This window comes from Aquarana catesbeiana, linkage group LG13 (assembly GCF_042186555.1).
Source record: "Aquarana catesbeiana isolate 2022-GZ linkage group LG13, ASM4218655v1, whole genome shotgun sequence".
In the NCBI taxonomy this organism is placed as follows: Eukaryota; Metazoa; Chordata; class Amphibia; order Anura; family Ranidae; genus Aquarana; species Aquarana catesbeiana.
The window spans coordinates 62,714,495-62,741,111 of NC_133336.1; the positions used below are offsets into that span (position 1 = coordinate 62,714,495).

At 44.1% G+C, this 26,617-nt stretch overlaps 1 protein-coding gene and 1 long non-coding RNA gene across 4 annotated transcripts in view; one reads left to right on the forward strand and one right to left on the reverse strand.

Moving 5' to 3' along the window:
- LOC141116869 (uncharacterized) overlaps positions 1–17,170 on the forward strand; it is a 151,885-nt gene extending 134,715 nt beyond the window's left edge. The window contains exon 4 of the long non-coding RNA XR_012237063.1: positions 16,178–17,170. This is a non-coding gene — a long non-coding RNA (uncharacterized lncRNA). The remainder of the gene's footprint in view (positions 1–16,177) is intronic.
- Positions 1–26,617, reverse strand: part of SYT16 (synaptotagmin 16) — a 202,174-nt gene that overhangs the window by 73,978 nt on the left and 101,579 nt on the right. For 2 of the 3 annotated variants that reach the window (XM_073609343.1, XM_073609344.1), the window contains exon 3: positions 16,522–17,120. The exons of the other annotated variant lie outside the window; for it this stretch is intronic. In XM_073609343.1, the coding sequence (XP_073465444.1) occupies positions 16,522–17,047 (526 nt within the window). In that variant the 5' untranslated portion in view covers positions 17,048–17,120. The remainder of the gene's footprint in view (positions 1–16,521; positions 17,121–26,617) is intronic. 3 annotated transcript variants of the gene reach the window in all.

The following is a 26,617-nucleotide window of genomic DNA, read 5'->3' on the forward strand; positions in this document are numbered from 1 at the left end:
TTCCTTACCCTTACTTCACCAATCAAGGATGCCATCCTTACCTTTTACCTACAATGTACTTTCTTGTTCTGGGTTATTGACCAACTGAAAAGTGGAACCAGGATCACAATGACAGCCTGTTACTTGCACTTTAAAAAACAATAGCATATACAGTATTCTTTTCCTGACAGATTCCCTTTAACCCCTTTACACCGGCTCCTGCCAGCCCTTTAGGGGTTTGGCAGGGGCTTGTGACCATGTGACTGCCTTGATTGGCTGTCACGGCGGTCACATGATCGGAAAACTCCCGATCATAAGAAGCGATCGGGAGCTTTTCATGAGCCGCTAGTCACTGTGCCGGTAGTAGGCTTTTTTTTTTTCCAGAGAATAGCTGCAGGAACTCCGCTCTTCTGAGTCACTTCTTGTCTCCGCCCCCTACCCACCTCCCAGTACTGCCCCTTTTAGAGAATACAGAACCAAGTAAAATTTTGTGGTGCTAAGTAATTTGTAAGGAATTTGTTAATAACAAGAAAAGCAATAAAGTAGACCCCCCAACTCCGAGCATCAACCCTTGGTTCCACCCCCTACTCACCTCCCAGTACTGCCCCTTTTAGAGAATACAGAACCAAGTAAAATTTTGTGGTGCTAAGTAATTTGTAAGGAATTTTCTAATAACAAGAAAAGCAATAAAGTAGACCCCCCCCCCCCACAGCCAGCAGCAATAGGCCCTCCGTAGCAACAATAGACCCCCATCAACAATGGACCCCAACAACAATAGACGCTGGCAGCAGCAACAGTTTTCCTAGCAGCCAGTCCAGCATCAATAGACTCTCAAGCAGCCAGAAACAATAGACCCATCCCTGAACAGCAATAGATGCCCATCAGCAACAATAGCCCAACCAGCAACAATAAATCTCCCCAGTAACAATAGCCTGCCACTCAAAAAATATTTCATGCCATCCAGCAACAATAGATAATCAGCAACCAGCAACATTAGGCCCCTCCCTCAACAGTAGATCCCTTTCAGCAACAATTGACCACCCCCAAACAACAATAGATCCCCCACTAACAATAGACCTCCCCAGCAACATTAGACTGCCATGCAAAAATAGATTCCCTCCAGGAACAATAGATCCTTCAGCAGCAAGCATCAATAGACCCTTCAGCACACCCCAGCATCCCATGCCATTATCTACATTGAGTGCTGTAGGTGCCGGAACTGCGTTCCCCTGCATTCCCACAAAAAAAAGCCCTGGTTCTAAGGAAGTAGGAACCCTTGTTTACCAGGTCTCTTACATGGCAAGCTCTAACAGGTAGGTCTTGCACATGACCAGTGTAGTCAAAATGACCCCCAAGAATTAACTGTTATGCACCTAAACTCCAACCCACTTTAATATCCACTTATAATAATTGAGTCCACACCTTGTTTTGGAGTATAAATGGCCATAACAGCTTTTATTAGACAAACCAACCAGATAACTCCACTATCAAATCAACATACAACCCATACCATAACATTTTTCCCAGTTCGTTGGTCTCTGCCGGCGACCCACCTTGTTTACCAAATATGTATACCAACAAATATATATACCACCACGCACTGCGGGTACCATTTTGAAAACCGTTAGGCCTCCCGCTGTAGCTGCTCGGAGACACCCCCTTTCCCGCAGTGCCACCATCTCCTTATTCCATCCACCATGATGGAATACACCGGAGGGGCTGATCTTACCGATGAGCCCCCCACCCCTTTTTGGATTACCAACTTCTTACTGCCACCGTCAGAGACCAACAAGCAACTCCGCCACCCTCTGTAAACACCCATTATATGCTGTTATGACGACCGTCTTCCACCTGAAATACAGAAAGAAAATCATAACAAACACCCAACATACATTGTATACACCTCTGATTTTATATATCTATATATAGGGAGGGAGGGTGGGAAAACTGCCTCCTCCAGTGTCTTCTTTCTCTCCACTGCCCCTTCCTGGCTCCACCTCTCCCCTTAAGTAATGCCACTCCCCTTTCACAATTTCCTATCTTCCCCCACCCTTCCTAGACACTCCCATTCCCCATTTCTAATTAACCCCTCTTGTGTCTCCTTCTCCACACTGTCATGCCCGGCCCTCCTTTATCATTCCTTCCTCATTTTCACTCCGGGCCTCCCTTGACCAGTGTAGTCAAAATGACCCCCAAGAATTAACTGTTATGCACCTAAACTCCAACCCACTTTAATATCCACTTATAATAATTGAGTCCACACCTTGTTTTGGAGTATAAATGGCCATAACAGCTTTTATTAGACAAACCAACCAGATAACTCCACTATCAAATCAACATACAACCCATACCATAACATTTTTCCCAGTTCGTTGGTCTCTGCCGGCGACCCACCTTGTTTACCAAATATGTATACCAACAAATATATATACCACCACGCACTGCGGGTACCATTTTGAAAACCGTTAGGCCTCCCGCTGTAGCCGCTCGGAGACACCCCCTTTCCCGCAGTGCCACCATCTCCTTATTCCATCCACCATGATGGAATACACCGGAGGGGCTGATCTTACCGATGAGCCCCCCACCCCTTTTTGGATTACCAACTTCTTACTGCCACCGTCAGAGACCAACAAGCAACTCCGCCACAGCCTGAAAGAGTGACCAACTTACTCTTGAAGGCACCACCACACCCACAGGGCCCTTTGAATCCCTTCCTGCAAGCCCAGTCTAGAGGTCAACCCCACATCTGAAAGATAAACTCCATCCTTAATCAAATAGAGCCCAACATTGGTCTCTAATTCTAGATGCCCAATGACTAAACCTACATTATTAACCACGACCTCCCCACCACTTTGTTCATGCATATGCATGTTTTCTGAATGCTAGTCACTGATCTAGCCCATCTCCAAACTGTCCGGGCAAATATGTCCGACCATATCAGCAGAGTACCCGGAAAATCAGCCTTTAACTGCAGAAAATCAGCCTAGATGTCTGTGATCAGTTCCCTGACCGGACGTACCCCCCAAGCCACTACCCCTTGCATGGATTACCAAAACATCAGGAGGTCTGTCCAACTTGCATATCACACCACTTCACAAACTACTCTCTCCCACCTCATACCAAGCATACCCAACCACCGCAAATAAGCTTCTTTCCGCGAAATGCCCAATCCCAGCAAACCTAGAAATGACCGAGGATCCAAATGAGGCGTGTGGAACCTCCATCTGAAAATGAGGCGTGTGGAACCTCCATCTGAAAATGAGGCGTGTGGAACCTCCATCTGAAAGGAGACGACAAAACATCCAGGTAGCAATACTCCAGCATATCCCCCACATACCGACAACCTCATTTAAAACACCCCGTAAATCCGGTTTACCTCCCCTTGTTCTCTCTCTTTAAAATTTGTTTTTTTTTTTTTTTTTTTTTTTTTTTTTTTAATGCGGAATCTTCTTGATTCCCACCTCCCGTTCCTCCGCACCGCCGTCTCATCCTACCCACATCTGGCAGCTTCGGTAGCCGCCCCTATGTGGAAGGAGTGTGAAGCGTTTTGTTTCCCCTCCAAGCCTGCCCTGAAAAGGCATCTGCTGAACACCGACATAATTAGGAATTTTTGATAGATAGGACCCATCTTTATGCCTTAGACATAAAATGCCAGCGAAGACACTGCAGTAAACAGTAAGACCTCATAGCTTGAGATACATACTGAACACAACATCCCACACATGGCCCTCAGATTGGCAAACGTGACAGGCCGTCTCATAACCAATCTCATGTGACCCCACCGGAAAAACCCCCCCTTTTTTTTTTTTTTTTTTTTTTTTTTTTATAACGCCTGTTTCCCAAACTTTTTTGTTGCGTCCTCTTCCCCCATCAGTTGTAAAATCATGAAGGCCTACCATCTTCCGCTCGATGGCAGAAACCAATTCCCCACGTTCCATGCTCCTAGACACAAATACAAAAACCCACAACCTTACCTCCGCCCTGTCCTTACCAATCTTGGCCTCCTGTACCATTAACAACCACTCCTTCCATACCTTAGTATAATGCGCCCACGTGGCTACACTCACTGACTGCCGAATCCATCCCGTGGCGCTCCAATGCCAGCTCCCCGATCCAATCCGTGCAAGGGACTCCCTCCTGCTCTGCGCCCGGGGTCAACTCACTGAATCTGTCCCACTGAAAGCGATACCGTGCATCAGCCAGTGTATTATACACTCCAGGTATGTGACCAGCATAAAAGAAAATGTGCAATCCCAAGCACCTCAACACCAACCTACGCCATAGCCTTAGTACATGTGGTGATGACGCCAACATGCGGTTGATCACCTGGACCACCCCCTTGTTGGCACCATTCAGTCTCATTTCATATTCCTACAAGCCTCACCCCCAAAGTTCCACCGCCGGTACTACTGGAAAGAGTTCCAGTAACACCAGGTTACGCGAACCCTGCCTCCACCCATACTTGCGGCCAAGGACCCGCACTCCACTGCCCTTGAAAAAAACGCCCCATAACCCGTAGCTCCTACCGCGTCTGTAGTTAAATCCATGTCACAGTTACTCACCGGGCCCAATATCCACACCGATCTGCCGATGTACAACTCCAGAAACTCATACCATACCTTCAAGTCCTCCCGGTGTTCCCTATTAAGCCTGACCAAATACATAGTTGCCATGACCCCTACCGTTGCTGCCGACAGCCGTCGACAGAACACCCTCCCCATTGGGATTATCCTACAAGCGAAAGTCAACTTACCTAGTAACGACTGCAAAGCCCTCAACTGGACTTACCGCAGTCTGTGGATCCCTCGAATTACTTTGTATAAGTGCTCCAACCTACCTCTGTTCAGGCGACATTCCATTGTTTCAACGTCTACCACTATCCCCCCAAGGAACTGAGTTCCGTCGTCGGGGCTTCTGTTTATCCTCTGCTAAAGGCACTCCAAAAAACCTGCTCGCGAAGTGCTGCAACGTGGATAGCAGAATCGCACACACGTCGGGGGCAGGGGGGGGGGGGGCCCAAGCACCGAAAGTCATCCAAGTACTATATGACCGAATCTAGGCCCGACACATCCCTAACCACCCCACTCCCGAAATGAGCTAAATGCTTCAAACATTCACCATAAATGAAGCAACCCATAGGTAAGCACTTGTCTACATAAAACTGTTCTTGCCAATAACAACCCAACGGCCGGAAACTATCCGGATGCCCGGAAGCAAGCGGAAGGCGGATTCTATGTCCGACTTGCCCTCAGTGCCCCTTTTGCCATATTTCCTCACCCACCGTACTGCCACGTCAAATGACGTGTAAAACACAGTGCATGCTTCCGGATCAATAAAATCATTCACCGACCCCCCTTAGGAAATGACCAATGATGAATAAGTCGGAACTTGTTCGGTTCCTTCTTAGGCACCACCCCCAAGTTGAAACAACTAAATCCTGTATAGGTATTATCCGCAAACGGCCCCCCATCCGACCCAAAGCCACTTCCTTCGCCAATTTATTTTCCCCCCACTACCCCCGGTTGTTCCCATGCATCCTTCTAATTTCTTGTCAGTGGTGGAACCACTGCCCATGAACATGGTATGCGAAAACCTTCCCCAAAACCCCGTGACCAATAGCCTCGCCGCTACCCTGTCCAGATACCTACTTGGAAAAGGCTGCCTCCTTTTCTCCTTTCCGGCGTTGTCCCTTCCATGTGCAGGCTCGCTGGGACGCCTCCCTGGTTTGAAGCACTCGTGCTTAAACTTACAGAACCCCCCAAATTTACAATTTGTAAACGTCCGCGGAATCAGCCTGTACCTCCTTTTTCTTCATCCCCTTTCTTGGAATTATCCGGTGTTACCCTATCACAGGTTAAATTTCAACCTTGACAATCTTATCCCGAACCTCCTGCTTTAAGTGTGTTCCCAGTGGACCCTCAAAGCACACGTATACCTCGCCCTTCGCCGCATCCGCAATACTCACCACCTCCACTCTGGCCGTTGTTGCCGCCCCCTCTGTAGCCCCCTTTTTCTTGCCCCGCTCCTTCTGCTGCCGCCCCCGAGGGGTCCGGCACCCTCTGCACCCTTACCCTAGTCGCCATAGCACCTCTTTCCCCGGTTACCGTTCCCGTCCAAGGGGCCACCTGTGGCGGCTGTTCCTGTCCCAGTTCAAATCTACCCACCAAAATTCTGCAATCCTTCCAATAAATGCTTCAATTGCGCCCCTGATCCAGAACTGGCCGGCCTTGGAGCCGCCAATTGCTGATCAGACCCCCCCCCCGTTATCCCCACTATACCCGCTGTTACGACCCCTAACAAGTCATGTAATGCCTTAGTCAAAGGTAACTCATTGCTGGACTCACCGGGCTGTCTGGGAGCTCGCCCCCACCGCCTCCGATTGGTCTCTCCTGCTGGCACTTGTTGTTCTTCGCCATCGGACACCTCCCCTTCCGAGCGATCGTCCTGCTCCCTGACGGTTGGCGTTGTCAGCCCCCCGGGTGAAGAGGCCCCGGAAGCCGTGAAGATCTGATCGTATAAGGGCCGACTCTCTCCTGCTGCTATACTTCTCCCTGCACCGCCACTAGGAGTCACTCTGGCTGCACACCGACCAGCCTGCTTGTGACCACCACCGCCATCCTTTTGTCCATGTGCCAGTCTGTTGGCTAAGCCCCCGCCCACCCGCAGCCTTGCTGGCCACTCTAATCCCCCTCCGGTGGCCACTGTGTCCTCACTAGTCCCCCCTTTACTCCCTGCCTGTTCTGCCGCCCCCATGTGTTAAACCCTCACTCTGAGGCCTGTGACACCCTGGCGGGGAAGCGGCGCCATAACGGCCCGTGGCCCCGCCCCCCGGAGTAGGCCTGCGGCGTGCAGACCGCCCGGGCCCTGTGTTATCCACCTGCTGTGTCCGCTTCGCTGGGGGCGCTGATCGGTCCCCCCGAGGGCTCACTGCCTGCCGAGCGGGCCGCGATGGCGGTCCTGGTGAAAAAAACGCGCCGAAGGCCGCGACCTCCGCACGCGATGGGTCTCTTCCCCTGTCCACGATCCCCCTCCTCACCCAATATCAGGGCCCCGACTTGCCTCTTCAGCCAGTCCACTCCTCTCTTCGCCGCCGCAGCCCTCATCCTCGTCAGGATGGTGTCCTGTCTGCCATGCTGATGCTGGAGGAGCAGTGAATAAAACTGCCTCCTCCAGTGTCTTCTTTCTCTCCACTGCCCCTTCCTGGCTCCACCTCTCCCCTTAAGTAATGCCACTCCCCTTTCACAATTTCCTATCTTCCCCCACCCTTCCTAGACACTCCCATTCCCCATTTCTAATTAACCCCTCTTGTGTCTCCTTCTCCACACTGTCATGCCCGGCCCTCCTTTATCATTCCTTCCTCATTTTCACTCCAGGCCTCCCTTTATAGTCATTAACAAGTCAGTCTCCCTCCCACAGTGCAGTCTCTAACTTGGCAATGTAACAGGAAAGCCTCTGTCAAGCTATTTTTTAATAAGATAGTCTCTTATATCTCCCTCACTCTCTTATTCTAATCCCACTGATACTCACCTGTGAATTCTCCTTCCCAAGAACCCCAACCCCGGTATAATTAGCACATGTGCCCACCCAAACTAATGACCACCCATGATTCTTCACTCACGTATGATTTCCCTACCCCTTACTGTTATTTATTATTCTCACGTTTTAACATGAAACCACCATTTTATTTATTACATCATGTTCACTATTATTTTTCTTATTTACTTTATCATACACATTTTCTACACAGAAATCACACAACTTTGATCATTTGGTATATGCAACATTCTAGATTTGATCATTTTATACACCAGTGCAAACCTCTTTAATGCCTCTACAATTTTTTATTTATTTTTTTTTTGCACATAATTTCATTTCTGATACTGAACAAGTAAACACATATTTGCTATATAAAATTGTACAGAACAGTATAGTCATGCAGCATACTTAATCATCTCAGCTCCAAAAAGAGGCAGAAAACATGTGATGCGTCTAAATTATTTCTGTTCAGATGCTGACATTCTCTGTGGTTTCATTAAAAGACTTGGAGGACGTTCATAGCTTTTTATCCCATTAAAAAATAAACATTGAAGAAAAAAAAAAAAGAAAAAAAAAACCTTACAACACAGGCCTCTACAGAATGGCCATTTTATGCTCTTGAATACAAAAAAAAGGACACTTTAGAAAAATGCATAGAGCAAGGTGACCTTTCAGTCGATCCATATTGTATTTGAAGTGCAGCTTACCAAGAAAATAGCTTCGGGAAAGTACCACAAGATGAATATAAAGGTTGCATGTTTAGACCACTAATTATACAAGTAACTGTGTAAAAAATACATTATTTATTAGTAAAAAAAATAAATGGGATTTTGAAACAATTTAAACCAACATGAAATAAATGTAACTTGTGAAATAAGCATATATTATAGTGTATCTATATTTTTCAACACACATAGAATTGCCGCATAAGCCAAAATTTTTTCTTTTTTTTTTTTAATAGCGTGGGGAAGAGATAGAATCTCTGGGAGGGATTTATTGCTGTTTGTGCCCCTGTTCTGGAAACTGCCCATAGGACAGGTGGCAGAGGGAACAGAACAAAGAGTAAAAGAGTAAATCTCTCTAACTAGGATGCATATTTGTCTTCTAAACCTTCCTACTAAAGTGCAGGGGCATTATAACCTGTTTTGGGTATTCAATATTCAATTGCTGTTTGTGTCTCCGATTTCCCCCTGTCACTTTTGTCCTGGATGTACAGTCCAAGCAAACATCCAAGAGACCAAAGTCTTTAATGCTAGAATTAGATCATAGTAGAAAAAAAAAAAACACATTCCCGGTAACGGCGCCACCCTCCCCCCCCCCCCACTTCCACCACCACCAAGGTGATCTAAGGGCCTGGGACTGACGTAGCGGGTCCTGCCAGGTAGAGGGGAGGAAGCAGGGCAGACACACATCTTTGTTTGACGTCACTTCTATGTTCATCTCTCAGTGTCCCCGGCTAGCATGCCTGGGAAAGAATGTATTTAAATGCGATCTGCATTTTATTACATTTAGTGGAGTACAGGCCCAGATATCAAGCAATTGAGCTGCAACTTTGAAAATGACTTGCTAAGCTATTGGTAGACTTGCCAGGTTTCACAGGTTTCTTGCACAAGTGCAGCAAGTCTGCATTGCATGATTCCAGATCAACTTTTTTTGCAAACTCTCTGCAAGTCTGTTGCAAGTTCTGGTTCAGTTATGTTGTGCAATAGTCATCCCACCACAGGGGGGCACTGTGGCTGAATTTTCATGCTATAGACTCTCCACCAGGGCCGGTACAAGGGGGGGGCGGAAGGGGCAGATGCCCTGGGCAGGACCATTTACTGGAGGAAGAGGGGCGCAATAGAAGTGCCAGTGAACCGGCCGCGCTAAATAGATAATTGACAACATGTGCCGAGTGCGCTCCTGCACCCGGCACAAGCCTGAGACCAGCCCCGCCTCTCATTTCCCTATCAGGCGGAGTTTCTGTCCTGCATTGGAGGTGCGCGGCGATCTACCCGTCAATCGCCGACAGCTGGCGCCTGACGGGTAGATCGAGATGCATGCAGAGAAGCGCAGGAAGCATCTGTGAAAAGTTCGCTCTCATGTCACGCTGCTCCCCAGCGGCCCCTCCTCTTTTCTCGTCCATCCCTATTTGCTTGTGACATCATCTGTGATGGACGAGAAGAGAGGAGGGGCCACCGGGGAGTAGCGTGACATGAGAGTGAACTTATCACAGATGCTTCCTGCGCTTCTCTGCATGCAGGCTAGTAAACAATGTGCCCCATAATGTGCTATGTGCCCTGGTGTGCCCCATGATGTGCCCCATGATGTGCCCTTATGTGCCCCATGATGTGTCCCATAATGTGCCCCATGATGTGCCCTGATGTGCCCCATAATGTGCCCTGATGTGCCCCATAATGTGCCCCATGTGCTATTATGTGCCCTGATGTGCCCCGTGCCCTGATGTGCCCCGATGTGCTATGTGCCCTGATGTGCCCTAATGTGCCATATGCCCTCCATGCCCTGTTGTGCCATGTGCCATGATGTGCCCCGTGCCCTGATGTTCCCCGTGCCCTGATGTTCCCCGTGCCCTGATGTGCCCCGTGCCCTGATGTGCTATGTGCCCTGATGTGCTATGCCCTGTACCTTGATGTGTTGTGCCCTGATGTGCTCCGTGCCCTGATGTGCTATGTGCCCTGATGTGATCCATGCCCTGATGTGCCCCGTGCCCTAATGTGCTATGTGCCCTGATGTGCTATGTGCCCCGTGCCCTGTTCCCCGATGTGCTGTGCCCCAATGTCCTGTGCCCTGATGTGCCCCGTGCCCCGATGTGCCTTGTGCCCCGATGTGCTGTGCCCCAATGTCCTGTGCCCCGTGCCCCGATGTGCCTTGTGCCCCGATGTGCTGTGCCCCGATGTGCTTTGCCCCGATGTACTGTGACCTGTGCCCTGACGTGCTGTGTCCTGATGTGCTATATACCCTGATTTGCTGTGCCCTGTACCCTGATGTGTTGTGCCCTGATGTGCCCTGTACCCTGATGTGTTGTGCCCTGTACCCTGATGTGCTGGGCTCTGTACCCTGATGTGCTGTGTCCTGTCGCTCCGTTTAGAACGGTTTCATTGCACTGAATTGGACATGACAAGTTTCCTCAGTGTGAACCGCACCTAAGTCACTGATCGCCGCCAATACTAGTATATAACAAATTCCCAGTACAGATCCCATCGTCTGTAGGCGTTGTAGCTTTCACAGCGGGGGGGGGGGGCGCAATTTTCCATCTTTGCCCTGGGCACCGGATGACCTTGTCCCGGCACTGCTCACCACTGCAACTTTTCTCTTGCTAGAGACTTGCCACGCACATTTCCTGCAAATTGGAAAAGTGTCAACTAGAACTTGTACTTCAAGTGCTCTGGAAGTGTACAACTTGCCAGTGAAAATATGAGGTAAGTTCACAGACTTACAATTCAACACTGCCACAAATGTGTGGCAAGTTATCCTTGCTCTCTGGGGGGGGGGAAGACATCCAGGGTCTTTTAGATGCTGGATGTCTCATTAAAGAGAACCTGCCACCAAAACATCATTACATAGACGTCTATGTGATGGAAAAAAAAAAGTAAAAAAAAACATTTTAAAAAAAGTTACACCCAAGCACAACTAAAGTGAGCCTGTCAATGCATTTTGGGAGCCAAACAGATTCCCCTTCACCAAAACTTCAAAAACAATTGCAAATATAAAAATGAAATAAATATAAAAATTAATTTGCAAATAAAAAAATGATATAAAAGTTACAGGGTATATATCCATTTGCATAAAATATTTTAATCATATTTATGACTTGTATATACACCCCTTGACTTCTATCATTATCTTTTATTTGCATATTTTTATATTTATGCCTTTTTTATTTTTAATATATTTATGGCTTTTATATATTTGTATTTGGTTTGTAGACTTGATGACGGGGGAGTCCGTTTGACCCCTGAAACGTGCTGGATTTTTTTCTACTTGGAACCAATTCTATTGTTAAAGTTTGGACTCTTGGAAGTTTGTTTACCACTCTCATTGGACTATACTGTATATATGCGAATTCTCAGCTCAGGGTTTTCCCCCCTCTATTGTTTTTGGACTTCCTGTCTTGGAGACATTGGTTTCTTTCCCAGTTGCATGGAATGAGTTACATGGTCTAAGGAGGACTGACTTCAGGGTCTATTAAGCAGAGGTACTGATTGCCGGAATAAATCTCCCATGTTCCTTTGCCACCATATTTTCTGTTTATTCCAGGTTCTTCATTTACTTTTAATTACAGTGTGAGGACTGAATTTTTGTGATGTGTCATAAATTTGGTCTAACTGGACAAATTTGTTATATGGTTTTGCTTGTTTTGTTCTCTCTTATTTGGCTTTATCTAATTGATTTTGCTATCATGACTACGTAGATTCTATTATGTATATATTAATTTGGTTTTTATTTCAGCACAAGTACCAACATCTCCAATTAAGGCGCATAAGGTCCTGAGAAAGCGATTGCCTTCCTTGAAACATGTAGACAATATTTTCTCGTACATTATGTTTTTGAATTCATTTTTTTGAAGATGTATGACGTTTTAGGACAATGGTTGTCCTGTCGTATTTAATAAAGACCAGTTGTTTTTCATATCACTTTTCATGTATGTGTTTTCCTGGCGGTATATCTAAAGTCCCATTATTTGTTTTTTGTAACTCCAGCTTGTGAATTCCAGGAACAGTGACGTTACCCATAGGCATCATGGCCCAGCCCTTTTCAGCACCCTTCCTCTCCCCTGCAGCAGCAGCTCACTGACAAAGGGGGCTGAAGCTGCAGGATCACATGACTTGACCAAAGCAAATTAAAAAGAGGCAAGTACACAGATCTTTTTTTATACAGGTTAGGCAGGATAGATAGGAGGAAGGGGTGGGAACATTTTTAGAAATAGTTACAGTTAGGGCTCTTTTGACGGACTCCGCTTGCTCAGCAGGGATCGCTCGGTTGATCCCCGCTGAGCCGGTGGATGACAGGACCATCTCTGCATACTGTGGAGAGACGGACCTGTCAGATCTCTGCTCTCCGCTATGGGGGAGCGGATGAAAACAGATCCGTCTGTCCGTTTTCATCCGATCCGCCAGATGGATGGAAAATAGGGGTTTTATCCGTCTGAATTTAGCGTATCGGATGTCAGCGGACATGTCACTGCTGACATAAAAACTGACAGGTGGACCTGAGCGGTCCGCATGTGTGAAAGGGGCCTCAGGGTTTTCTTTCACTTTAAGGCATGTATCAGTCGATGGGAGGTATTCTTACAAGCAATTCTCAAATTGGGTCTATTAAATAAATAAATATTCACATGTCAGTAATTTATTTTTTTCAAAGAGGGTGAAAGAAAAGTATCAGCGGTTGTAGGTTTTTCTTATATTAGATCTATTATAAAAGAAACATTCACATGTCACTATTACAAAATCTTGTTATTATTTGAATAAAAAAAAAAAAAACAACCTCTTTCCACAAATAAAAAACCCTTATGTGAGTGGAAGCCAAGGCATCCTAGATCACATGATCTCTGGCAGTCATGAGGATTGCAGGGATTTCATCTCATCAGGGACTGCAGAGATTCTGTTGTCAGTCTGATAGACAGTGATACAGGCATAGGTGTGCGTAGGGGGGTGCCCCAGGTGTGCCTGGGCACACCCTAATCCCTATGTGAGGTGCCAATTCCCCCTACTCCCCCCTGTTGCCCCGCCGTGCTGCTGGCTTCCCTCCTCTCCTCTCCCACCCGATGCTGCTTGGGATGTTTCAGGATGGAGAGTTAGGCAAGGGGCTAGTAAATATGTAATTTACTGGCCCCTTCCTTTTCTAAACGAACACATTGAACACACTCACTCATTGTGTCAATTCATAACTGAAGCGTAGTAAACTTTGCTATGTTTCAGTTTGTAAATGAACAGGAAGCCGCTCAGCAAAGAGCACTTTCCATTCATTCTCTGCCCCGTGAAGCTGAGGCTGCAGAGAAAGGCATGGGTGTTTGAGCTTTGGGGTGAACACCCTAATGCAATAGGTTGCGCACACCTATGGGTACAGCCTTTCCCCGGCCCTGGCTCAGAAATTCTCTATAGACTGCATGCATGCGGCCAGGGCCGGAACAAGGGGTGGGCAGGAGGGAAGGCTGCCCTGGGCACTGTAGTATCATGGGAAGTGGGGGGGAGGGGGGGCACCACAAAGAAATTGGGGGGAGGGAATTTGTGTTGGGAAGGGGAATTTGTGTTGGGAAGGGGTAGGAATTGTTCTAGCTGTGCAAATTTAGGGAGGTGTGCTAAGAGTGGTCATTTTGGGGGGATTTATGTTGAGGGGGGGGGGAGAGGATTTGTGCTAGGGTGGGGGATTTGTGCTTTAAAAGTAACATGGTAGAAGGGAAATATTTTTGGGGGGGAGGGGGGTATTTGTGCTAGGAGGGGGAATTTGTGGGGAATATGTGCTAAGATAAGGGATTGGGCGAGGGGAATTTCTGTTGGAAGGGGGAGATTTGGAGTGAGGGGGAGAGAATTTGAGCTTAGAGAGAAAATTTGAGGGGTAGAGGATTTGTGCTAGGAGGGGGACATTTTTTGGGTGGGTGTTTGTGCTGGGGGGGCATATACGGAGAGAGAGGATTTGAACTGGGGGGGGGCAAGGATTTGTGCTGGGAGGGGTTTTTTTTTTTTTTTTTGGAGGGAAGGGCTTTTTGCTGACACATGGGGGTCACTTGAAATTGTGCTGAAAGTGCACTTGGTAGTGCAGTCGCTGTAAATCTGAGTGGTAAATCTGAAATGAGTGGAAGCTCTGCTGATTTTATTATCCAATCATGTGCAAGCTAAAATACTGTTATTTTCCTTGCATGTCCCCCTCTGATCTACAGTGACTGCACTTCCAAGTGCACTTTCAGTGCAATTTCAAGTGCACTTTGCACTTGTAGTTTGCACTTGTAGTGCAAATTGGATTTGCCTTTCGTAAATAACCCCCATAATGCTCAATCATTTCGGGGGTGTGCAATTTGGCATGTTCACCCTGGGCTTTAGTTGACCTTGTCCCGGCACTGCATTCGGCATTTGTGTTTGTACCTGCATCCGCCCCGAGCTGCGTCCAGGCAGTCTATGGAAGTCGTTGCAGATGCAGCGGCTGAACGGACACAAACACATGTCAAAATTCGACAGGCTGAGCGGCCTCAGCTTGTAACAGGACAGAATAGTCTTTAAAAACACATTACCAATAAAATAGCAACGGATGGCTGTGTACTACAACTATTAGTAAAACGATCAGGATTAACAGTCATTTAACGTCACTATGAAAGCTTTTTATCTTGCTGGGCGGAAAATAATCTTGACTCAAGAAAAACAAGGTCCAAACATTAAGATCAATTAGTATAAAAAAGAAAAAAAAAAAAAAAAAAGAAAGAAAAAGCCGCATTAAAAGGCTACCATTTGAAAGCTCTACTTGTGCTCTGTAATCAGAGCTAATTAAATGGTGAGTCTATTCTTTCTGTTACATCACCCTTGGCAACCTCGCCAGCAGTGAGTGTTCAGAACTGTCACCATGGAAACAAAAAGCATTTGGTTTAATTTTCCTTTCGAGGCGATTTATCTTACAAGCTGTCATCGTACATAAAAAAGGAGGCCGGTGAACGAGAAAAGGTACTTAGACATAACGTTCTAAGAATCTACAGAAATCAGGGACTGATGATAAAGCAATTAAAACTATACATGAATAATGCTGCCTTTTTATTAGGTAACTTCAACTGGTGTTCCACAATTTATATGTATAGCTTGTAGCCAGGGGTGGACTGACAAATCATGGGGCCCCCAGGCAATAGGAGATTATGGGGCCCCCGGGCAATAGGAGAAGTTTATGGGGCCCCCGGGCAATAGGAGAAGTTTATGGGGCCCCCGGGCAATAGGAGAAGTTTATGGGGCCCCCGGGCAATAGGAGATTATGGTGCCCCCAGGCAATAGATTATGGGGCCACACAGTATACACTTACCCTCATACAGTATACACACACAGACACACAATATACACACACAGTATACACACACAGAATACACATACACACAGTGAAAAGATACTGGAGAGGTAGGGCAGCTATAATCTTGGGATTTTAAAAAAAAACACAGATTTTTACATACTGTCCCTGGTTTTATTGAGGCTGACAACCCTGATGGGGCACCTTAGTGGCATGGGGCCCTTGGGCAGTGCCCGATGCCCGAATGGTCAGTCTGCCCCTGCTTGTAGCTGTAAATTAGAAACAATTGTGGGTCTTTTAGTTATCTATTAAGGCAGACCTATATATACAATCTTTAAATTGTATATACGCTCAAACAATAAACATCTTAAGGCCTTATTTACACCTGTGGTGCCCTCTGAAGATTGATTCACCACCTCATCCTCCTGTTTTCAGGGTTGTGGTCAATTGGGGACAACCCCTAACATTTGGTGGACCTGCCCTAAAGTCAGGTGCTTCTGGATATGGGTCCATTCATTCGTTTATTCTGTCACCATGGTCAATATCCTTAAAGATGCCCGGATAGTGTTGGTAAATGAACTGGTTGAAAATATCCCTAGACACACACACTCTTATTTTTTTTTATTTGTGATGTAATTGCTTACCTAACTTTCCAAGTTTTCTAAAAGTTTTTTTTTTTCCATAGACAAGACTACAAGCAAAAACTCTAAACACAGAATATATAAAAATTACCACAATTCATCCCAGAAACCAGCAAGTCGTTGAATAAGCTTTCTTATTTTCTTTTGCTATACATTACATTTGCTAATACATACTCTTGTAAAACCAAGTTTGAAAACAAACATACTTGGATAAATCAAGGTGACACCACGTGCTTTGAATCTGCAGCAACAAACATTTTAGAGATAGTTATTTGGAAAAAATTGTGTTATGTGTCTACATCACCCAGAACATCAATTTTGTACAATAGAAAAACGGGCAACTTAGGTATATTAAGCAAATAAATGGGAACAAAAATGATGATCTTACCTCTGGAACTCTTGCCATTAACTGTTCCTAAAGAGCTAAAAGATGTTGTTTCAAGATCCTTTATAAGAGCGGTTATTTCTTTATTTACATACTCTTCATTATCTTCTGGAATTGTCGAAAGTGTTTCTAAAAGACTGCTGTCCTCATGGTTTTTTACTGGAGAACGCCGTTTTTCAGGTCGATTTGGTGTGCCATTCTTTGATTCTGCTAGCTGTACACTTACTTGAGTCCTCTGGGCTAAGCTAGAGCTTCCCTCCTCGTCATCAGTTGATGTCCATGATTCTGCGTCCGAAGTATGAACAAGAGCTGGCTTTCCATACGATAGCTCTTCATCTTCTGAAAATTCATCCAAGTTCTGCTCATGATCACCACTATACTCTGAGCCTTGGTCTCTATTCACTCTGGACTCTGGATCATTTAAATTTGCTTGAGAACTAGATTCTGGGCCACCGGTTAGATGAACAGCTTCACACATGCGAGAAATCCAGGATGAGAGGAAATTCTGGCTGGCCATATCTTTCACCATGACCAGAATTGGTTCATCAAGAACTCACCAGGCTTTTAATTTTGCAGGCGTGTCAAAAGTTTAAGTCTGTGAGCTACAGAACAAGCATTATGGAAATTAAGCTTCTTTTCATCTCATGATAAAGGACAAAACTATTAAAAAAATGTAACAAACCATAATGTGCATGAGTTAATTTAAATATAAAAAATTATTGTACTGTTTATATAAAATCATAAACTCTTTCAACCTAACACCTTGGTCCCTTAGAAGCCATTTTTTTTATATTTTAAAGTAAACCTGTTACAAATCTTTACCATTGTGTATTAATAAATGGGACTTGAAATTACACTACTTCAGAACATACAACCACAAAACCAAAATATAAGGTTTAATTACACAAAAAGATTATACACAGTAGAATATTATCACATAAAACACCTAATTAAAATTTTTGGTACATATACTGTAGATGCTCATCTAAAGATGTTGGGCGACACCATTAACTAATATCTTTAGATGTGGACCTATACGTACCAAGCATTTTTATTTAAGTGTTTTATGTGACGATATATGTCATCCTTTTTGTATAAATACATTTTACATTTTTATATTTTGGTTTTATGTTTGTGCATTCTGAAATACCGTAATTTAAAGTCCCATTCAATGATACATAATGGTATAGATGTCGGAAATGGCAGTACCCCAGCCAACAATGCGTTGTAGTTACCCCTTTATCCTAACTAAAGCATGTACTGTCCATCTCAGCAATTCAAACTGAGCATATGATGAAATAATATGCAGAGGGAAGAATTTACTTCAGAGAAAACTGCGTGACAACATTATTAGTTTATCCAGACATAAAGGCCGCCAGCATTTGTATACAGATCTTGACTTTTTCTGTAAAAGTGAAGCTTGGCTTTGGAGAGACACAAAAGGAAGGGGGACACCTTAAATTCATCCAAATTAGGTTAAAGGTATAGCCAAGGTTAAATTAACGGCCTAAAGTTGCCTACCTTGATTATTATACCCTTAATACCACAGATACCATTTGTTGATTGGATCGGCAATGCTTTGTCAGCAATCAAAAAAATGGTTGTTCAAGGGACCACATTGCATATACAAAAGAAAGGGAGGAGGAGAAAGACCTCCAAAAGACAGTCCACTCGAGAACAAGCGAGTGTTTAACCTAAATATCTTTATTAATTGTCCCAATTAAAACAGTACATCTATCCAAAAACCATAAGTTAAAAATAGGACAGAAGTCCTATATTGCATAGGTGGCCACCAAATCATTCCACATACACCAATCACTCATACACTTGCACGCATATATAACATTATGTAGGAGACCCGGGTCTAATCTGGAGATCATAAAGTTCCTAAGTAAGGTTATAGATGAATTAATATTAAGCCTTCGGTCCTCACTAAGTAAAGTGCAAGTGCTGGTGATTGAGGAATATCTGTCCGGATATGGATAATGGAGAAACAACTTTAGATTCAAATGCAAGGGCAAAGTAATGTAATGGGATGTCCCAGTATTACCAGCTGTATAGCGACAGTCAGAGGGCAAGTTTACATCTTAAACAAGGAAACAGACGGTGGATAGCAGTAGACAGTGTGACTCCTATATGTTGGAGTACTACATAGCTCGCCGTTTGACGTCTTCAACAGATGAATTATGAAGCCCAGAGAGGATGGTAGTAGCCGCGCTGATTTGGTGTGGGGGAGCGTTCATGCGGTGTGTTCATCTGTTGCTGACATGAGCTGTCGTTTCCGGATCTTCCCCGAGGGGATGTACGGTGTATCACAGAGTTCAAATGTTCCGCGCCCGGGTCGGCAGACAATTAGAAGAAGCGCTTAACCTCAGCATCCACCGCAAGGCTCAACCCAGTGTCTCAGAATCAGTCAGGACATTCCCATATGATCAAAGTTGATTCCTCATCTATATGTGGAGGTCCATGTCCCACCAGTGCATAGGTTAGACGCTTACGCGTTTCGCTTGTTACCAAGCTTCTTCAGAGCATTGTTTCTCCATTATCCATATCCGGACGGATATTCCTCAATCACCAGCACTTGCACTTTACTTAGTGAGGACCGAAGGCTTAATATTCATCTATAACCTTACTTAGGAACTTTATGATCTCCAGATTAGACCCGGGTCTCCTACATAATGTTATATATGCGTGCAAGTGTATGAGTGATTGGTGTATGTGGAATGATTTGGTGGCCACCTATGCAATATAGGACTTCTGTCCTATTTTTAACTTATGGTTTTTGGATAGATGTACTGTTTTAATTGGGACAATTAATGAAGCTTGGCTTTGTCTGTAGAACATACCTCTTGGTTCTTTAAAATTCTGTTGAACTTTCAGTTTAAGTCGACTAAATACATTCCAGGTACATGAAAACAAAAGTTGTGCAAAGTCTTGTTTTGTTTAGAAAGCAGCCACAGCTTGAGTAGAAATGCCTGTCCTCTGCCAGCATGCTGTAGAGAAGGAAGCAATGGTCTTTCTGTAGAGGTCCAACATTCCCTGCTAATTCAAAGCTAGAACTTTCCAGTTAGGAAGCAGCATAAACTTTGCTGACTGGAGATCATCAGACCTCTGCAAAAAGACAGCTGCTTCCATAAAGAGAGTAAGGATCCTTCTTTAAAGCAGTGGTTTTCAACCTCAGTCCTCATGTACCCCCAACGGGCCATGAACTTCCCTTAGATAAAATAGCTCTTATTAATACCATGTCATTGATATTTATTTAAAGCATCTGTGCAAAGTAAAGGAAAACCTGAAAACATAGCCTGTTGAGGGTACTTGAGGACTGAGGTTGAGAACCACTGCTCTAGAGAATGCTGGCAGTGGACAGGCTTTTCTACTCAGGCTGTGGCTGCATTCTAAATAAAACAAAACTGTACGAATTTGCACACTTTTTGTTTTGACGTGCCTGGAATGTATTTAGCTGGTATAAACTGTAAGTTCAATTGGGCTTTATTGAGATGGGCAGCCAGGAATAGGCTGAAGCTCACATTTTACAGGAAAAGTTAAGATCTCCATATTAATGCATTTAGCTGCCTGTATATTCAGATCTACTACAGCCTATTTCTGACATGGGGGTTACCCTTAAGGTGGTATGCATTTTTTTATCACATGCTTAGTTTGACTTTCCAAGTTTGCTTTAAAATAAAACAACTGGTGTCTTCACTAGAGGATTCAGGCACAAATGTGTGTGCATTAGACTATGCCTCTGCTCCTAAGCAATATTCACATTAAAAAACTTTAATAAAAGAAACGTTTCCTTAAAGTACACTGTATTGTCAAAAGTATTGTGACACCTGCCTTTACAAGCACATGAACTTTAATGGCATCCCAGTCTTAGTCTGTCTGGTTCAATATTTAGTTGCCCCACCCTTTGCAGCTATAACAGCTTCAACTCTTCTGGGAAGGCTGTCCACAAGGTATAGGAGTGTGTCTATGGGAATGTTTGACCATTCTTCCAGAAGCGCATTTGTGAGGTCAGGCATTGATGTTGGACAAAAAAAGGCCTGGCTTGCAGTCTCCGCTCTAATTCATTCCAAAGGTGTTCTATCAGCTTGAGGTCGGGACTCTGTGCAGGCCAGTTAAGTTCCTCAACTCCAAACTTACTTATCTATGTCTTTATGGACCTTGCTTTGTGCACTGGTCCAAATCATTTGATGGAGAGTGGATTATGGTGTCGGGTTGTTTTTCAGGGGTTGGGTTTTGCCCCTTAGTTGCAGTGAAGGAAACTCTTAAGGCATCAGCATACCAAGACATTTTGGACAAATTTATGCTCCCAACTTTTTTTTAGAACAGTTTGGGGATGGCCCCTTCCTGTTCCAACATGACATCACCAGTGCACAAAGCAAAGTCCATAAAGACATAGATGAGCGAGTTTGGGGTGGAGGAACTTGACTGGCCTCTACGGAGTCCTGACCTCAACCTGACAGAACACCTTTAGGATGAATTAGAGCAGAGACTGTGAGCCAGGCCTTCTCGTCCAACATCAGTGCCTGACCACACAAATGCGCTTCTAGAAAAATGGTCAAACACTCCCATAGACACACTCCTAAACCTTGTGGACAGCCTTCCCAGAAGATTTGAAGCTTTTGTAGCTACAAAGTTTGGACCAATTCAATATTGAACCCTACAGACTAAGACGCCATTATAGTTCATGTGCGTGTAAAAGCAGGTGTCCCAATACTTTTGACAATATAGTATATAATTGTAGCCAAAACTTTTATCTATTTAATCTTTAAGATTGGTTAGAGTAGGAGAGAATAAGACCCCTCTTGTATTTTATTGCTGTCCCCAATGGGGAGCTCAAACCTTGCTATTTTTTTCTTGAGGACCAAAAAGTGAAGGAGAATTTAACATTTTACAAATGTCACTGGAAAATAATAAAAATAGAAGGGAAATATCTTCCAATGGAAACACTTATTCCAGTGACATCTATCAAAGGTGACAGGTTACACTCATTGTAATGGGGAGCTATATACCGTACATAAATTCGGAATGGCCTCTGGAGAGGCAGCGTAGAGAAATGTCCTTTATGGGGTCACAAACAGAAATAAACACCTGACAGAAGTTCTAAGACTTGGAATGTTGCTGGCTCATACCTCTAAATAACGTCTTCAATAAAGTTAATATGTTCATAATAGTTCTTTAACAAAAGCTAGCATCAATGTTAGGTCATACAGACCCTCTAAACCTGGCTGATGATAAGTCTAGGAATTTTACTAGTGTAACATGCCAGGCTAAGGCTATGTGGCAGTTTTAAGGAAATTAAAAGAATATATATATATATATATATATATATATATATATATATATATATATATATATATATATATATATATATATATATATATATATATATATATATTCACTGTCTCTGAAGAAATTTAAGTTATAAGGAGATATTCAGATGCAAAGGACATCAAGAAAGGAAGACGCAATAGAGACATCAAGAGTCCGAGAATTTGGAAAGAAGCTAAATACAAGTGACATACATGTTAGTAACATTAGGATTCAGACAGAAGCAAAGGATTCTCACACACCGAAGTTTGCTGTTAGATACAAACACATCTACAGAAGATACATCACAGACAAATGGGAAAGAAGGAAGCCAGACAAGCACTGACAAGGTTTTTATTTGGTAGAATATAAAATTACATAGATATTTACTGCCATGTTATTATGAGCGTTTATATAGACTATCAGGTCATTTAAATGTCTAACCAAACTATCATGAAGAGCTCTACTGAATTACAAGTTGGATTTCTGACACCAGTATAGTACATTTGGTGGAAATTACTATTCTGTGCAGTATTTTTTTTTTAAATATGAAAGAGGACTCGAATCCAGCGTTTCTCAACCTTTTCACCACAGAGGAACCCTTGAAAGAACTTTCCAGTGTCAGGGAACCCCTGCTAAAAATTACTATATCTACAGCTCATGATACATAAGTGCAATGATCAGTGGGAAGAATGTTCCTTATATTTGTGGTGATTGGGAAGAATTCCCCCCCTCCTTACAGATAGCTAAAAAGATCAATGGCGTCAGTTGGAACTTATCTGAGAGGCAGAAATTGCTCATTTCTCAAGGAACCCCTAACAACCTCTGAAGGAACCCATGGGTTCCATGGAACCCTGGTTGAGAAACCCTTTAACCTAAAAATAGAGGCAGTTCCTCCGTTTCGTTCTGTCTGCGGCCAGACAACTTATCCCGCTTTTTTGGAAAACCACCACTACCCCTCCATTGTCTCTTTGGGTCTCCACAGTGAACTACATTATGAGAATGGAGGAGATGTTGGTGCTTGACAATAATATCTATGATAAACATAAAGTTCTGTGGTCTGTTTGGCTACGCTTCTCTTCATCAGATACTCTAGCTGACATGCTCCCCGCCCCTTCGAGCTCACCTCAACCTTCGCCATGATCTCCTCCCAAATGTATGATGATGGTCCTCAATAGTCAAGTTGCTGTCTTTCCACCCCAGACTCTCCCAGCAAACTCCTTCCCTCCACCCCCTCCACCCCTCCTTCTCTCCCAATCTTTTCTTTTCTTATCCTTCTTTTTCCTTTCCTTCAGCCCCCTGATTACTCATTGCTTGACATAATATGTATTAATGTTTATGAAGATTTTAGGCGCAAGCACCGCTGTAGGCAATAGCTATTTGGCCCACTCGCTGCCGCTTTACTTTATTTGTTGTATCAATCATATCTCTGTCATGCTGTTTATCCCCTTCCCGCCGAGCGTACGCAGATGTGCGCACTCGGGTTTCGGGGGTTATACCGGGATGATGCCCGCAGCTGCAGGGATCATCCCGGTACTGTTTTTTAGAGCCGGCAATCGGCTTTCCTGGTATAACAAGTGATGCGGCTAAAAGCCGCTCAGCTGTTACACCTGAGGAGCGAGAGGGGATGTCCCCCTTCCCGCCGCCTCCCACCGCTCTTACTGGGCCTCCCGTTCCATCGGGAGGCCTGATGACCAATCCGCCTCCTCTGGCGGCAAGGGACAGACTGTAACAAAGCCGTTCCAGCCTCCTAATAGTAAACACGGAAGCGACGTCATGACGTCACTTCCCGTTTACTCGGCTGCCAATGGCGCCGGTTTCAAAAAAATATACAGTATTCAAAATCGCCGAAAATGGCGATCTGAATCCTTTGAAGTGCAAAGGAGGGATCGGGGGTCTTTTAGACCCCCGATCCCTCCATAAAGAGTACCTGTCACCACCTATTACTGTCACAAAGGATGTTTACATTCCTTGTGACAGCAATAAAAGTGATCATTTTTTTTTTAAAACACAATTTATTAATATAAAAATAAATAAAATAAATAAGGAAAAAAAATTAAAATTTTAAAGCGCCCCCGTCCCCGCGAGCTCAAGTGGCAAAGGAAACGCATATGGAAGTCGCGCCTGCATATGTAAACGATGTTCAAATCACACATGTGAGGTATCACCACGATCATCAGAGCGAGAGCAATAATTCTAGTACTAGACCTCCTCTGTAACTATAACCTGGTAACCGTAAAAAAGATTTTTAGGTACCGTAGTTTGTCGCCATTCCACAAGTGCGTGAATTTATAAAGTGTGACATGTTTGGTATCTATTTACTCGGCGTAACATCATCTTTCACATTATACAAAAAAATTGGGGTAACTTTACTGTTTGTTTTTTTTTTAAATTCATGAAAGCGTCCCTTTTCCCAAAAAGTTGCGTTTAAAACACTGCTGCACAAATATCATGTGATATAAAATATTGCAACAATCACCATTTTATTCTCTAGATTCTCTGCTAAAAATATATATATAATGTTTGGGGGCTCTAAGTAATTTTCTAGCAAAAAATACAGATTTTAACTTGTAAACACCAAATTTCAAAAATAGGCTTAGTCATGAAATATTTTCAATCCTAAAAATAGAGACAGTTCATTATCTGCAAATAAGATTTGAAACCGCAACTTTGGGCTATTTTTTTTTTTTTTTTTTTTTAGCCCAGGTTCACACTACTGTGATCACAGACATCGCATGTGATTTGCACGCGCAAGTACAGGGACTTTTTTTCCCCGCACTAAAATTGGATCGCATGGGTGTTCACACCTATGCGATCTGATTCCTGTGCGAGTTCGCACTGCGATCTGTGAACCGGTCTGGGGGTGTCATTAGCAATGTAATGACACCCGCAGAAGGCAGTGTGAGCTGCCTGCGGGAGAGATGTGATGAGGGAAGTAGCACTGTAATCGCTCTGGTTTCCGCGTCGCATCAGTGTGAACCTAGGCTTAAGGTCCCCTAGCAGCTAAAAAAATGCAGCCCTGACTATAATAATCACCTCCTCTCTGATGCTGTCCCTTGCAGAAATTCTTTTTCACCACAAGATGTCCCCAGTCCTCCAGCTTCATTTATTATGGAAGACTGAAGATATGCTGTGAGGGCAGTTTGTCATGAAGCTGCCCCTCGAAGGGGTGTCACCATGGTACCTTACACTCACAGTGTAATCTAGAGAGTCATTGATGTCCCCATTGTAATCTAGAGAGTCATTGATGTGCTTCAAGGACTTTGGAGTTGTCAGCTCTTCTCTCTTATATATTAGTGTGAGAAGACACATTGAGCTTTGGCACTGGTGCTGCAGACCTCACACTAGGATTGGATTGCTTCTGCTGAGAGTGCTGCACCTTTCATCGCTCCATTTGCAAAACAATCGTTTTTTTTTTTGTTTTTTTTTAAGACAGCAGCATTTTATACACCCTAGTTTAACGGTCCTGTTTCAGCTATCAGAAGAGGATGGGGGTGTCTGCGTGACTCTTGCTGCATTCTGTATAATCTGATCTCTCTGCCATTCAGGCCTACAGCAAATCTTTAGAATGAGCTGGGGAAAATTGCTATACTTGTTTGGGGGCTCACTACCTTGCTAGCTACAGGTGGTGACTATAGAACATTCATATGTAATTTATATTTATAAATTATATATTATTTAAATGTCATTACTTTGTACAAAAAAATTATAATAAAACAAAAAAGATTGCACATTTCCAGAAAACACACCCATACATACTATATAGTCCAAGTGTTTATAACAGATGTAATATAAAAGGCATAAAAAGAAGCCTGTACTATGAGGAACATTAAGGCATGCCATATAGAACTTCCTTCTGGGAATACTAGTCGGCTTGCTCTCGCATTGATCCCCTGGATTCAATCATTTAGATCACTCGGCTAGAAGAAATATGCAGATCAGGAAAGTCATATTTTTTTATCTCAAGTCCTTATCTGCATTAATGTTCAAGGCCACTGACTCAAGGTATTTCAGCCAGAGGATCTGAATGACAGCCAGTCAACTAGCATTTCCAAAATGACAAGCCAACAATGACAACTTATTTTTCCCGGGAAAGGTTTCCTTTAAAAATTATCATTACATATGCTTTCTCCTCCAAATACAGAAACAGTGAAATAACAGACACAGCAGGTAATTAGCTGATCATTTCAAAGAGTTCTAATTATAATTAAGTTAATTATAGCCACGTAACAAGTTCCTCAATTAGAGCAGGGTCTCTAATCACACACTCCTACATCTATGTGAGATCATTTGCTTCCTAAAAGAGTAGCTATGCTACTGTATATGGCAGCCTAGCTCACTGATTTCAGGTGTCTATATATGCGGCCAGACCTCACACTCAGAAAGACAAGGACTGCTAGGAATTATTGCACTGGTAGTAAAGAGCTGGTTTAGTTGGAACATCCTTCACTGCTTCACCACTGCAGCAACAACTCTGGAGAACCGAACCTCCCACTGCTGCTATTGTATTCTGATATCCAGCACCAGTGGCTGTCAGAATACCCAAACAGTGGCTGCATCTAAGTGGATGCAGCTGCTGTTCACCCAGACATTTTCTGTCTGGGTCCTTCAATTTTTTCAATCAAAGGATGTCAGGTGGGAGGTTGGCAACAGGGCCACATACTGAACATGTTTCGTCCTGTTCATCAGCACCAGGTCCATATTCACATAATGTATGGCCAGCTTTAATGAGCACAGTACAGGGCAGTGAGGGGGGTGGGGGAGCAGGGATGGGTAGCTTTATACA